The 14,489-nt window shown below is 42.9% G+C and overlaps 1 protein-coding gene across 6 annotated transcripts in view; it reads left to right on the top strand.

Annotated features, from left to right (window-relative positions):
- Window positions 1-13,940, top strand: part of ASB9 (ankyrin repeat and SOCS box containing 9) — a 34,330-nt gene extending 20,390 nt beyond the window's left edge. For 3 of the 6 annotated variants that reach the window (XM_070603749.1, XM_070603748.1, XM_070603750.1), the window contains 4 exons: window positions 2,621-2,771; window positions 4,447-4,581; window positions 6,046-6,237; window positions 9,962-13,940. In XM_070603749.1, the coding sequence (XP_070459850.1) occupies window positions 2,621-2,771; window positions 4,447-4,581; window positions 6,046-6,237; window positions 9,962-10,086 (603 nt within the window). In that variant the 3' untranslated portion in view covers window positions 10,087-13,940. Of the gene's footprint in view, window positions 1-2,620; window positions 2,772-4,446; window positions 4,582-6,045; window positions 6,306-9,961 lie in introns of all 6 variants that reach the window. The other 3 variants (XM_070603751.1, XM_008540309.2, XM_070603752.1) reach the window with 1 other exon arrangement.
- The last annotated feature ends 549 nt before the right edge of the window (window positions 13,941-14,489 follow it).

Raw genomic sequence — 14,489 nt, 5'->3', positions numbered from 1 at the left:
TTGTGGTATTGCGAAGATTGAGAGAGATAAGGTATATGATTATTACTTGGAGAATGAGACTCAGGATGGCAAAATGAGATCCTAGAGGAAGAAGGAAGACACACAAAGTCATTGAATTTGAAAGTAGGGAGCAGTAAGCCTTCCATTAACTAAGTCCCCTCATGCTCAAAAGTTATGGGAAAATCTGATCAGAAAATTATATCTGAGTTTCTCATATTCTCTCAACCAGTATTGACTGAGCATTTATTCTATGCCTCACTCTGGATAAATACATTTAGGAACATTTAAACTAAATGAGGGGACAACCAGAGAGGGGCATTAGTGAACGTAACACTAGCTTCTTCAGTCGATAAACCCTGGAATCTCAGTAGCCTGATATGATGAAAGTTTATTTCTTGCTCAACTAGAACTCCAGTGTTGGTGTTCCTGGTTGGGTGGCTCTTTTCCAAAAGTGATTCAAGAACACAAGCTCCTTCCATTCTGTTACTCCGCCATCTTCCACAAGTGGCCCATGTGTGCTCCAGGGGTCACCTCCATTCCAGGTGGTTGGTTGGGGAAAAGATGTGGAAGATTGTGCATAGAAGACTTTTAAGGACCAGTCCTAGTCCTCGTAGTGACATATATCATTTTTTCCCACATCCCATTGGCCAGAACTCAGGCCACATCTAATTGCTAGGGAGACTGGGAAATGTAGTATGACTCTGTGCCCAAGAGAGAGGAAATAGGTTTGTTGAATGCATAGCATCTTAGCCACAGCAGGCAATTACAATACACTGTTTTTATCCATTAGTTTTTGCTGTGTAACGAACCACCTCAACTTAACGACTTAAAACAATAGCTGTTTGTTTATCTCACAATTCCTTGAGTTGGTTGGACAGCTCTTCTGATCTGGCCTGGTTCAGCTGACCACAGCTGGACTTACTTATGCATTTGAGGTTAGCTGATAGGTCGGCTGGGGCAGGTGGTTCACGATGACCTTGGCTGGGATGGCTGGGAGGTCTTGGGAGACGGAAAGTCTCTATGTGGTCTCTCGTCCTTTATCAGGTTGCCTAGACTTATTCACATGGTAGCAGGGATTCCAAGAGCAGCAAAAGAGGTCAAGCTCTCTGCTTGCATCATATTTGCTACTGTCCCATTGGCCAAAGCAGGTCGCATGAGCAAGCCCAGATTCAAGGACTAGAAAAATAGTCTCCATCTTGTGATGAGAGAAGTTACAAAGCCATATTACAAAGGGATACGCATATTGTGCAGAGAATCTGTGTCCACTTTTGCAAACAACATAATAAGTATTAGTAGTAAGGGGTTGTTGGGAGCACACAGAACTGCTTCTAAGCCATTTATTTCTGATGAGGGGAGAGGAAGTCAAAAGAGGCTTCCCACAGGAAAGGTGTCTAAGCTGAAACCTACAGGATCTGTTGGAGTTCATCAGCTGAATGGTGGGTTGGGAAAATGATGGGCTTCACACCCACTGGGAACAGCAAATGCAAAGACCTGGAAGTAAAAGTGAGTACACTTTCGTGAGTTCAAATCATTCCTTGTGGCAGGAGAGTAGAGTGGGTGAGAGGGGTCAGAACACAAACAACCTTGTTGTCCATGCCAAGAAAATGGGCTTCATCCTGAGAGCAGTAGACAGCCATAGGTTAGCGCATCATCAGGTTTATATTTTGGTTAAGAAAACTTACTCAAAACTTCGGAACAGAGGCAGGACTAAGGAGAGGCAAAAGAGGCACCTCAGGCTCATGCAGCACTTGTGTGACCCTGGGAGTAAGTGTCTCCTTAAAGTTTGCACACTGGGCATCTTTTGTGCCTCACTAGTCCTGGCCTTGCTTGGAAATAGAGTGTGAGAATGACTTCATTGTCTTCACAATATCATTGTTTAGCAAGTTCACCAAAGAATTACTTAACGATATAGAAAAATGCATCTGCATTTGTCTTTGCTCTTTACCATTCTATTATAGTCCAAACACTGTGAAGTTAGATGATAACTTGTAAGTTTCGGGCTGATTTCCAACGTTAGAAAAGATAGCCCCAAAGGTGATAGTTTCATGGCCCTATAGGACATTAACCAATTTTGTATCTATTAGCAAATTTATTCCAGCATTCCACTGACTGACTCTATAAATTCTACTTTGAGCCAGCCTTACCATCTTACTGGTTCCCTCACTAATGAATGAGTTGAATAAAATCTTTGGCATGTGTTCACTTTATATTTGTATGAAAGCCATGTTTTCAAATTTTAAGAAATGATATGTTAACAATCTTAGAAGGTTACTCTGGCTGCTGTGGGGAAACTGGATTGGTGTGAGATGGGTCATGGATAAAATGTTGAAAATAAGGAGATTAGTTTGTAAGCTATTGAAATTATCCTGACTAGTTTCAAAGTCTATGTTCCTGGGGGGAGCGTGGAGGAGATAGAATATTGAGCAACATTCTTGGTGCCTTACATCCGATGCCTCGTTTAGGTTTTCACAACCTGGTAGATTTTGATTTTTTTGGTCCCCATTTTAAAACTGTGGAATTTAAGGCTCAGAGAAGTTAAATAGCAGCTTGAAAGTGGTGAAGTCTAGAGTTGAACCCAGGACACCACTGCCTGCCTTCATCGTGGAGCTTTTCTTTGCAGGTAAACGGAGTCACCACAGACTGGCACACTCCCTTGTTTAATGCTTGTGTTAGCGGCAGCCAGGACTGTGTGAATTTGCTTCTGCAGCATGGAGCCAGCCCCCGCCCTGCGAGTGATCTGGCATCCCCCATCCACGAAGCTGCTAAGAGAGGTAAATCTGTTGAGAATTTAAGCTTTCTACCCACTCCTTCAAGGGACATCTTACTGTTGAAAGAAAGAAGGAAGGAGTATGTTTTAGAGCAGTAGTTCTCAATGTGGGGTCCTGGAACCAGAAACATCAGCATGAGCTGGCATGCAAATGCAGATTCTTAGGCCCCACTCCAGACTCATTGAATCAGCAACTCTGGAGGTGGGGCCCAGCAATCTGTAGCTTGTTGAAGAAGCCTTCCAGGTGATTCTGATGCACAATAAGTTTGAGAACTACCGTTTTATGGCATTTGGAATGTTGTTCACTGCTGTATTTCTGGAACAGGGCCTGGCGTATAGTAGACTATCCATCAATGTTTGTGGAATATATTGTTGAACCCAAGACCCCCATAGAAATCAAGTTATTTCATAAAGCAAATTATATTCTTCTATTTTAGGACCTTAAAGAATATTGTCTTGGGGTCACCTAAGTTTGCTAAGTAAAACAAACTTTCAATTTTTGGAAATACAAGATGTTATATAGAGTTTGGAGTAATTCTTTTTTCCTCTCCAGCTTTATTGAAGTGTAGTTAACAAATGAAATTGTATATATTTAAGGTGTACAATGTGATGATTTGATATACGTATACATTGTGAAATGATTAACATTCATCACCCCACATGGTTACCCTTTATTTTTGTGATGAGAGCACTTAAGATCTCCTCTTTTAGCAAATTTCAAGTATGCAAAACAGTATTGTTAACTGTAGTTACCATGCTGTATGTTAGATCCGCAGAACTCCTTTAGGGTAATTCTTTTTATAAAGCCACAGTTTTCCCGATATTCTTAACCCTGAGACAAGAAATAAAATTGCGAGTTTTGCTTTTCTCCAATGTTCTTCTTCTTCTTCATCATCATCATCATGACCATACCTTGCTAGAGGGCTTTCAGTTTCCCAGTGGCTTTCACAAAACGGTTTCCCATGATCCTTACAGCAGCCTGATTTCACTGGATCAACCCATATTATAATTATCTCCCAAAGCATTGGCATTTATTGATTAAGAGACATGCTAACTTGCCACATTCACTGGAGACATAGAGCCAAAATGTTATAACAAGAGAAACACAAAGAAGCAGCATTTAAATTATGGCATTCTAGACAAAGAAGAGTGATTCAGCTTTCACTGAACCTGGTTTGCCAGACTGCACCCTGCTCATGTTGGATTTGGTAGCTCCTTCTAAGCCTTGCCTGTGCCTACTGTGGCCTGTTTTTCCCAGGGCCTGCCCTTGGTGAGGTTGTAAGTTTCTTCTCTGTCCCATGGCCCACACTGTGCCCTTTCTTCTTCATATCCACCTTCAGTCCCTGTTCCTCCTTACCTTTCCCCAACTCACTTCAATTTCTGTGCTCAGACTGATTACAAAGTCACAAATGATTGAAAAGGGTAGTTGGTTGCTGGTTGCTTACTGTGCCTGGTAAACTCAAGTAGAGTTCCATCCAGAGCTGCGGATCACATCTTATGGTCAACCCCTTAACTGATAGCAGTGTTTAAAATCATCCCCTATTCTAAGTAAAGGAAATAGCTTTTGGTCTCCTGGATAAGTTTCTGGCAAATTTAGACACACAAAAAATGGAGAAGGTGTTGTTTCACTAGCTAAGGGAACCTATGCTGTAACCATGTTCTTCCGTTTCGGGCTGCAGGCCATGTGGAGTGCATCGAGTCCCTCGCAGCTCATGGGGGCGACATTGACCATAACATCAGCCACCTGGGCACTCCACTATATTTGGCTTGTGAAAACCAGCAGATAGCCTGTGCCAAGAAGCTTCTGGAGTCAGGTAAAACAAAAAGCAAAATGAAAAATAAATTAAATATATTTTAAAACTCTTTCTATTGTAGCAGAGGAAAGAATGTGGGCATTGGAGTCAGACAAGATCAGGGTTCATACTGACCGTGTTCCCATGGGGAGTTATTTTAAACTGTTTGAACTTTAGCTATCTTGCTTGTAATGAGGATAATGATGATGATGATGGTAATATCTCCTCCCAGGGTGGTCCTCAACGATTATTACTTTTTTCTCCCTTTCCTCTCCCACCCTTCCTCTGGCCAATCATATTATTAGGCTCTGAATAACTCCCAAAGTTGCTGGGTTAGGACTGAGTCTTCCTATTTGGGGCCCTCTTTACCAGTTCTCTTTGATTTGGAAATTCAACTTGCCCAATTTTAGCCCATTGTAAATATTAGAGTTTCTTTGAAAAGGCCTATGTAGCCTCATTCTTTTTCACCTCCTTGCTGTGTCCAGTCCCTTATTCAACACTTGGAACACCATTTCATCACCTCTTTAATTAGAGTCCTGTTTATTCTTTAAAAATCCAGTCATCTTTCCCTCCCCTGAATGTTCTTCTAGTTCTTATTGCCTTCTACTCATTTGGTAGTCATTGCCATGAATTAGGAGATTTGTATTCTTTCTCTTTCTCTTTCTTTCTCTTTCTCTTCTATCACCCTAGGTAGATGTTAAGCCCCTAGTCAGAAGAGGCCCAGGTTTGGCATCCCTCACAAAGCCAAGAACAATATAAGAACAGTTCAATTAGCACTTGTTGAGTGGACATAGATTCCCATTTTTCTAGAGGGACAGCAGCTCAGGCAAAGCCACACATCCCCACATGTCACAGTGGGAGCCAGCATCCAGGCTGCGGTGGGGATTTGTTGAGAGTATAGGGATGGAATTGGGTGGGGGTGGTGTAGAAATCCACCTTACTCCTGAAGAGGAGGGCCTCACCATCTTCCCTTTGATCTTGGGATTAGCCACCCCAATCTAAGAGATGCCCTCACAAGTTGCTTGCTCTTCACAGTCCAAATCACAGAGTCCCAAGTCCCAGGTTTTAAACTCCATGGCAGTTGCTCCGTGTATGAATGTAGCTGCTTGCTGTAGATGGGATTCCACTGTCTAGCCTCACTTCCTGTCTATACTGGCTGATATTTGGGCTCCATTAATAATGAATATGCAGCTTTCACATCACCAGGATTTTTCTTGTATGTATCACACCTAGGTATAGTGCTCAAGGGTGAGGTTTTAAACCTCATATGCTGTATAGCTCATGTTGTACATTCAGTCGCATTGTCAAATGACATTTGCCCCATATTTTTAAGTGGAATCCAGTCATCTGTTTTCTCAGGAGAATTGCTGTGCGCACTGTAGATTCCCTTTTCTTAGGGAATTTTGAGGTGCAGTGCTTCGAGAAGGGGGCTGCTTGGACTTTGCTCTTTGACTGACTCTCTGTTTGTTTCTCATGACTCTTTAGGAGCAAGTGTGAACCAAGGCCGAGGTCTGGACTCCCCTCTTCACACAGTGGCCAGGGCGTCCAATGGGGAGCTGGCCCGCCTGCTCATGGACTATGGAGCAGACACCCAGGCCAGGAATGCCGAGGGCAAACGTCCTTTAGAGCTGGTGCCTCCAGAGAGCCCTCTGACCCAGCTCTTCTTGCAGAGAGAAGGTGCTTCTCCCTTGCCCGAACCTAAGCCCTAATCCATAGAGACTCCAGCGGGCTCTAGTAGGAGGCAGGTACTTACCAAATTCTGACTTCTGATCCTATAAAAAAGATCATTCTCTGCCATCACTAAATGTGGGGAGTTGAGATGATTTAGTATTCCACAAGGTACAGTACTGGTTATGTAGTAAATAACCATCCTGCTGATTGGCATGTTGGAGACAGGCTGTTTTGGATGATCTAATGTTCATAAAAGGGGGTAGGCCAGTTTTCAAAGAGTTAAGATATTGTTTTAAAATTTTAATGTTAAAGTTATCTAAAACATGCTTTAGAATGATACAGCAGAAGGCTCTTTGGGATTGTCCAATGTCCCAGGATGTCTTCCTGCACTACAGATGGGCCGAACTAAGGGGCATTTGGTTTCTGGGGGTAAAGGTACAACTAATTAAGCGTATAGGTAGGATATTACTTTAATGAATCACAGCAATCTGAAGACATTTACTATTATAAGTTGACCAACACTAAGTCCACATTCCTCCATAAATAAGAACTGACACTCCTGACCCAAATGACCAAGCGCTGTGGTTGAGCAGTGTGCAAGGTGGTAGGGGCACTTCCCTGGGCTGTGAGGTCATGGTTGGGCTGGGGTGGGGAGCAGAGACCCCTCAGATTGCATTCTTAATTGCCCTGAGAGGTAGAGAGCAACCAGCTCAGGACCCAATTTTTTTTTTTTTTTGTCAGTGTGTGGACTGTGTTCAGTTTTAGGAGTTGTGGGACTTTGAAGCAGGCTCCCCTACCAGAAGGATTCTGATGTCGTGTAACCTGGTTATTTTCTCCCCACATGCTGAGAATTAGGGCTGGCTCTGGGCAGGATGGTAAAGTAGCCACAGAATTCTTTTTTCCTGCCCCCACTGCCCCAGGGTGCTCGTGGCCAAAGCCCCACCTTGGGGCCTCCAAACAAGGCCTGTACTCCTGGAGTCATGCCAGCCCGGCTGGAGAAGACCCACCCCAGGCACAAGGAACAGTCCAATAGAAACCCCTTTATGTAAAGCAGGGGGATAGTCATCAGGCAACTCTACCTGCGTTTTGATGATTTCTTGTTTTAAAAAAATTCTACTATATATACAAAGCTGATTTCTCCAGCAGGCACAGACAGCACAATGCTTGGGGCACGCAATGTTTTTAGGGGCCCACAGACATGTTTTAATTTCTTTTAAAATCAGAGCGAAAAAATGAATAAAACTCAACCTGGATTATGTTTATCTTTACATTAACACAGTTGTAAAATATCATGTTTCTTTTATTGAGAAAGAAATCCACAAAGGCAAAACTGCCTCAGGGCCCCTTTTAGTCATAAAGTCATATATATAGACACACACTCACACAGACACATACATATATATATGTGTATATATACACATATATATAATATTTCCCCACCCCATCAAATAATCTCATTGGATTTTCAGATCGCCTCCACTGACTCTTCCCTTCCACTTTATTTCCCAAAGCCGTTCCTAGACCCTTACGTTGCCTTTAATTCCTTTAATCCGCTTTTTAGTGACAGTGTGGCCAATGATCCCACTGGTTTATAAAATGTCATTTACCATCGGAGAGAATCATGGCTTCTTTTGTCTCTCTGAGTCATTTTCGGGGTTCTGGTGAAGTCGCCTGTCAGCAGGCTGGAAGCCCATGGGAAATGGGGCCAGGCAAGCACAGAAAGCCAGACCTGCAGATTTACCACAGCAATTTCTGTCTCTGGGTGTCCCCAGAAAGGAGTTCAAGAATATTACACCTCATGTCCTTTGAAAAGCATCAAAAGCAGTGTTTACTCATGGCACACAATGAAAACTAAAAATGACTCTCTCTCAGCCCAGCACGACAGGAGCCACCCCTGAATGTGCTTTGGCCTTAAAGCATCATGAGTGTTACTGGGGAAAAAAGGGAAATCAAGACCCAAAGCAATATACCAATTCATAAATATAGAATTAGCTGATTTTATTATTGAGTAAAGCAACCTCCATGAATACTTACAGGTGCCAGCAAGTGGCCGCAAAGCTGCAGTGGGTTTTCAGCTCTGTTTACATGGAATTGAGGCTACTGTTGCCATGCATCAGTCTCCTCGTGGTAAACAGCAGAGATTCAGTTTGCATCAGTAGTTACGCTGAGCTTACTCTGATGCCCTGCTTTTCCTCATTCTCTATCAGGCTTGCTCTGACGTCCTGCTCTTCATAATTCTCTATCAGTTCCTCCTCCAGTTGTCCCTGACAGTAGCACATATGATTAGGCATGTCCTTCAACATTCCTTAGTGAGATAAGATTAAGTTCTGTTTCCCCACAAAAGCTGTAGTTCCCCACAACTGCAAAAACCGTACTTTTTGCAGTTGGTTAATATGTACCCTGGACATAAACTGGGAGGTGCCCTAAATTCCAACAGGGGCCTCTGAATGTATTGTGAGGGCGTGATTGAAAATGCTGCATTTATCTTTTTGATTATACAATCAAATTGTATATGATTATACAATGTATCTATTTCCACTTCTTGTTCTCCATCCCCTGAGAACTATGTAACCCAGTTTATCCTGTAGCTTGTGATGCTATAGGAAATTAGAGGCCGCTGTACCCTTTTGGTTGTATTCTCAACCCTGGCTGCACAATAAAATGACCTGGGGCACACGCCTTTAAAAAATCCAGATGGACAGGCCTCACGCAACAGTAACTGAGCCACATCTCTGGGGTGGGGCCCAACGTCATGTAGATTAAAGCTTCCTCTGGCAGGTGATTCTGAAATGTAGCCTGGATTGAGAGCTATTGCTTTATGGGACTCTTCAGGGTATATAGCTTTGCTTTTCTGTGTGTTTTTAATAGCCAAAAGAGAATTCCCATCACAATTTGGTGCAGGAGGTGGAGGGGGTGGCTGGGAAATCATTTCCCATCCTTTTACCCTGGAACAGGGTTTCTCGACCTCAGCACTGTTTGTTTATGTTTGGGGCCAGTTGGGGGCTGTGCTGTGCACTGTAGGATGTTTAGTAGCATCCCTGGCCTCTACCCACTAGATGCCAGGAACACCATCCCCAAGTTGGGACACCAAAAGTGTCTCCAGACATTGCCAGGTGTCCCTGGGGAGCAAAATACCCATCCTTATTCCTTCCTCCCACCCCCGGTTGAGAGCCACTGGTTCCCTAGGCAAGCTTTGTGTTAGTTCACAGTATGAGTTGAAGCACTGGGATAGCTCTGAATGCAGAATATAAAAACAAATATGACTTAAGGTAACGTACACTTATGCTTCACTGATGGTTCATTATATTTGAATATTTGGAAATTGCTCAAATTATAAAATAAGAATGTTTGCATCTAGAAATAGGACCTTTTTTAAAGGTAAAAGACAAGAAAGCTGTTAAATGTGAATTTTATTTTCATTACTGGGAATTTTGTGTAGCTTCGTCATTCCAAAATTAGCTTCCTTAAACCTCCATTAGTGAGATGAAGGTTTGAATTTTTTTTCAGTCGGTTCTAAATCAAAATCTAACAAACTCATTCCGATGAGATACCAGAAAAGAGAAAACAGGGCCTAGAAATTCCTCCTACAAAATACAGAAAATGGTCTTAAACAGCACCGTATTATTTCCTTATAACAATGTTGTAGCTTGTATGCTTTAAAAGAAGGAAAGGAAAAGTAGTCTTAGATCAACGAAACCGATGTGTGGCTTGTCTTATGATCTTCCCTCAGGACCCCCTTCTTTGATGCAGTTATGCCGCCTTAGAATTCGGAAGTGCTTTGGGATCCAGCAGCATCATAAGATCACCAGACTGGTCCTCCCCGAGGAGCTGACACGGTTTCTTCTACACATTTAAATGTGTCAAGGGAATGAAGTCACAAACAACAAACATCGAGTGTTGCAGCCATTGGAATTTTAAAGTCAAGTCAGGTTGAGAGAGCTTGGCTAGTTTTTTCAATTAGGGTTTTATTTTCAATGGAAAAACACTGGGTACTTTTGCATTATTGGTTGGAAGGCATGAAGACTTTTTTCCCTCCTGCCTGGAAGAGGGTGGCTAACATAACAACTACTGTGTTGAATATCTACTACATGCCGAGCACTGAGCTAGGAACACTTTATGCATCATCTGGTTTAGCCCTCTCAGCATCCCTACCAGGTGGGCACTAGTCCCTCCCCTTCTCCAGGTGAGATATAAGACCAGGGAGGTCAATTTGTCCACTTAGCCACAGCGAGGACGGGGAAGCCAGATTGGAGTATAGGTTTTCTTATGCTAACCTGGGGACTTCCGAGTGAGGTAGAATTTCCCGGTATAACTATCCAGGCTCCATGTCCTTTACATAGGAAGGAAGATAGAGAAGACGTTTCTCTGTCTACGTCTGACTTTTTTTTTAAACCTTCCCTGTTCTTGTGACAAAACCACTACTGCCCTAGTAAAGTATAGGGGTCAGTTCTTTTTCTCAATCAAAATTTCATATATGTATTAGGCATATTCTAGAACCATGCTGTCCAATACAGTGGCTACTAGTCCAGTAGTTCTCACCCAGGGGCGATTTTGCCTCCTAGGGGACATCTGTCAATGTCTGGAGATGTTTTTGGTTGTTACAACTGGTGGTGGGGTGCTACTGGCATCTATTGGGTGGAGGCCAGGGCTGTTGCTAAACGTGCTACAATGCACAGGAGAGCCCCCACAGCAAAGAATTAGCCAGCCCAAAATGGAAATAGTGCTGAGGTTGAGAAACCCTATACCAGCCGTATGTGGCTATTTAAAAAATGTAAATTAATTAAAATTAGGTAAAATTAAAAATCTAGTTCCTCAGTGTCATTAGCCACATTTCAGGTGTTTATAACCACACATGGCTAGTGGCTACTGTATGGGACAGCACAGATATAGATCATTGCAGAAAGTTCTATTGCTCCATCATTGCAGAAATTTCTACTGGACAGTACTCTTCAGAAGCTCGATGAGTGGACTGTAACTGCCTTTCAGTTTCTAATTTACGTGAGACCTGTGATAGAATTTAGTAATGATGGCTGTAGTTTCAGTCTTCTGAGAGATGAATTTGGGGCTCCGTGGCATCAATAGAAAGAAAGAAAATATTGCACCTCCTTAAGGCAAATTCTTACCTATAAGATGACATATGGCCTAGATGATCTCTAATGACATTTTTGATATAATTTTCTGTGATTCAAAATTCAATTTGCTATATGAAAAATAATCTAGAATATTTTTCTAAAATGCCCAACTAGTTACCCAGCAGATGGCGCTGCTGCCACATAGTCATTTAAACAAAAGGCTTGCTCCTCATAAGTGACCCATTGTAAGATGGTGTACAACATAGACTCTGGAAATTTCCATTCAGGAATGAAAACTTTGTAGTGACAAATTGCATGGACACTGGGTTTTCTTCTCCTCTTCCAGTTTGCCCAAACATTCAAATGTGAGTTTACAGTACTTCACCTCCCTGGTCCTTTTTTTCCCCGTCTTGTTCTGGTCATGTTTACATTTGTAACTGCTCGGAATTTAGACAGAAAACGAACACCAGCGTTCTGCTACTTGCTAATTCACTTAATTTCATTAATTCATTTATTCAGGAAAAATATAGTGAGTGCCTCTGTCTGTGCCCGGCACTATTCTAGGCACCAGGGTGGCCACAGTGAAGGAGATAGGCAAAGACAGTGAACTCTCTGAATCTTACACTCTAGTTAGAAGAATTATTTGCTAAGGAGTAAGGAGCTGTAGGCATTTTGTTATGGTTTTCTTCTTGAAAACGCTAGTTTAAAAAATAGCCTGATTTCTCACATTAAATGTATTGGACAGACTCTTGCTTATGTTAATCTTCCCTTGGCCAAATCCTCTGAGCTTAACCCGGACTGTACAGAATTGCTGGAACAGCATTTTTCTTCTTAAATCTTCCAGACAATTAACCAATTTGCAAATCCATATAATAGATGGTCATCTCCTTAAATGTGAAAAAACCACCACCACCTCCCTCATTGCAATTTAGGAAAATTTCAAATTACCTCACTTAGCAATGTTCAGAAAGAAGATTCTATTTAAATAGGAAGCCTATTTTTATGATTCTAGATGTGGCTATATTTATAAGTGTCATACACCTTTGAACACTTTATCATCACAATCTGGCACAACTTCATAAATTCTATCCTCAAAGATGATTCAGTCACATTTAATAGACCCCCCACCTTCATGAAGGAAGGATGTAAATCTTTAGCCTCATGAAACCATCTTTTAAAAATGGTGGCACTGGCCCCATGGCCGAGTGGTTAAGTTTGTGTGCTCTGCTTTGGCAGCCCAGGGTTTCGCCGGTTCAAGTCCTGGGCACGGTCGTGGCACCGCTTGTCAAGCCAGGCTGAGGTGGCATCCCACATGCCACAGCGGGAAGGACCCACAACTGGAAATACACAACTATGTAGTGGGAGGCTTTGGGAGAAAAAGGAAAAATCTTTAAAAGAAAAAAAAGGGGCTGGGCTGGTGGCACAGCGGTTAAGTGTGCACATTCTGCTTTGGTGGCCCAGGGTTTGCTGGCCCAGATCCTGGGTGCGGACACGGCACTTTTTGGCAAGCCATGCTGTGACAGGCGTCCCACATATAAAGTAGAGGAAGATGGGCCCGGATGTTAGCTCAGGGCCAGTCTTCCTCAGCAAAAAGAGGAGGATTGGCAGCAGATGTTAGCTCAGGGCTGATCTTCCTCAAAAAAAAACCAAAGGTAATTACTTTGTTTTTAGAGTATAAACTTAACATATATTTATTGTAGCCCAGTCTCATATTATCAGTTTACTACATTCCCTTGGTTTTATCCAGTAGAAACGCTGACCAATTGGTACACATTGCTAGCACAATTCGTGTTACAATGAAAGAAGATGTCCATTGTACAATGCCCATGTACCAGGCTGGATTGGTGAGTCATTAAGCAGACAGTCGGGCCTTAGAACCAAGGGACCAAGATGTGCTCAGCTGTCTTTCTGGGGCTTGGGCTTGAGCATTTATAATATGATGAAGGCACAGCATTAGGGCTTGAGTATAAGACCAAGTCAGCATCAAAAGCAGCTAAACAACAGCTCCCATTCTGCAGAGCTTGCTACCAGCTAGGCCCCAGGCATCAGTGATACATAAGCTTTACCTCAAACCTTCACAACTTTGTTATCCCTATTTTAAAGATGGAGGTGCAGAGGGGTTGAGGAAGTTTGCAAAAATCACAGTCAGTAGGTCGTGAAGCCAAAATTTAAGGCAGAAGCCAGAGCTCTTAACCATGACACTCTCTGCCTTCTGTTTCCATCAATAAATCCTAGAGCTCTGGGTCCTAAAACCCCCTGCCCAGTTTCCCCTGTGTGTGTGAGAAGTGGAGGTGGAGCCGAGTCTGTAGGTCAAAGGTATTGGCGTGACATCAGAAGGCTATGCCAGGTTTGGGCTGGACATCACCCAGCCCTTTCCCCGACCAGATGAACCAGCCCGGGAGGCTCTAAACTTGCTGCCTCTTGGGGCAGGTGGGTCAGCTTTGCCCTGCCAGCAATGCTAGTGAGTGCACAACAATGCCTTCCTGTGGGACCAAGCCTAGTGTGGCAAATGAAAACATTTTTTTCTGAACTGAGAGCGTTTTGTACTGACTTTGTCAGTTACAAAATCTTTATCTGTAATGTGGCAGGGTAGAGGGGAAGCTGTCTGGGCTTTGAATAAAATCACCTGGCTGCTCATGTGCTAGTTGTGTATGTTTTTTCTTTTCTTTCTTGTTGTATTAGTGTTCTATTGCTGCATAACAAATTAAAACAAACTCAGTGGCTTAAAGCAACACAAGTTTATTATTTTGTAGTTTCTGAAGGTCAGAAGTCTAGGATTGCCGTGACTAGATTCTCTGCTCAGGGTCTCAGTGGTCTGAAATTAAGGTGTTGGCCAAAGGTATAGTTCTCAACATCCAGGGCTCAGGGGTCTTCCTCCAAGATCACTGGTTGTTGGCAGAATTCAGTTCCTTGGGGTTGTAGGACTCAGGTTCCTGGTTTCCTACCAGCTGTCAGCTGAGGACTGCTCTCATCATCTAGAGACCACCCACAGTTCCTTGCCATGTGGCCCCCTCCATAGGAAGTTCACAACATGGATGCTGGCTTTCTTCCAGGCCAAGTGGAGTACATCTCCCTGAGTTCCTGTGCTGTGGTCAGCTGGAGGAAACTCTTTGCTTCTAAAGGGCTCACCTGATTAGGTCAGGCATACCTGAATAATCTCCTGATTTTGGACCTTAATTATATTTG

The sequence above is a fragment of the Equus przewalskii genome, chromosome X (genome assembly GCF_037783145.1).
Source record: "Equus przewalskii isolate Varuska chromosome X, EquPr2, whole genome shotgun sequence".
Classification (NCBI taxonomy): Eukaryota; Metazoa; Chordata; class Mammalia; order Perissodactyla; family Equidae; genus Equus; species Equus przewalskii.
Note: the sequence above shows the minus strand (reverse complement) of the source record. Positions and strands in the feature narration are given on the sequence as shown.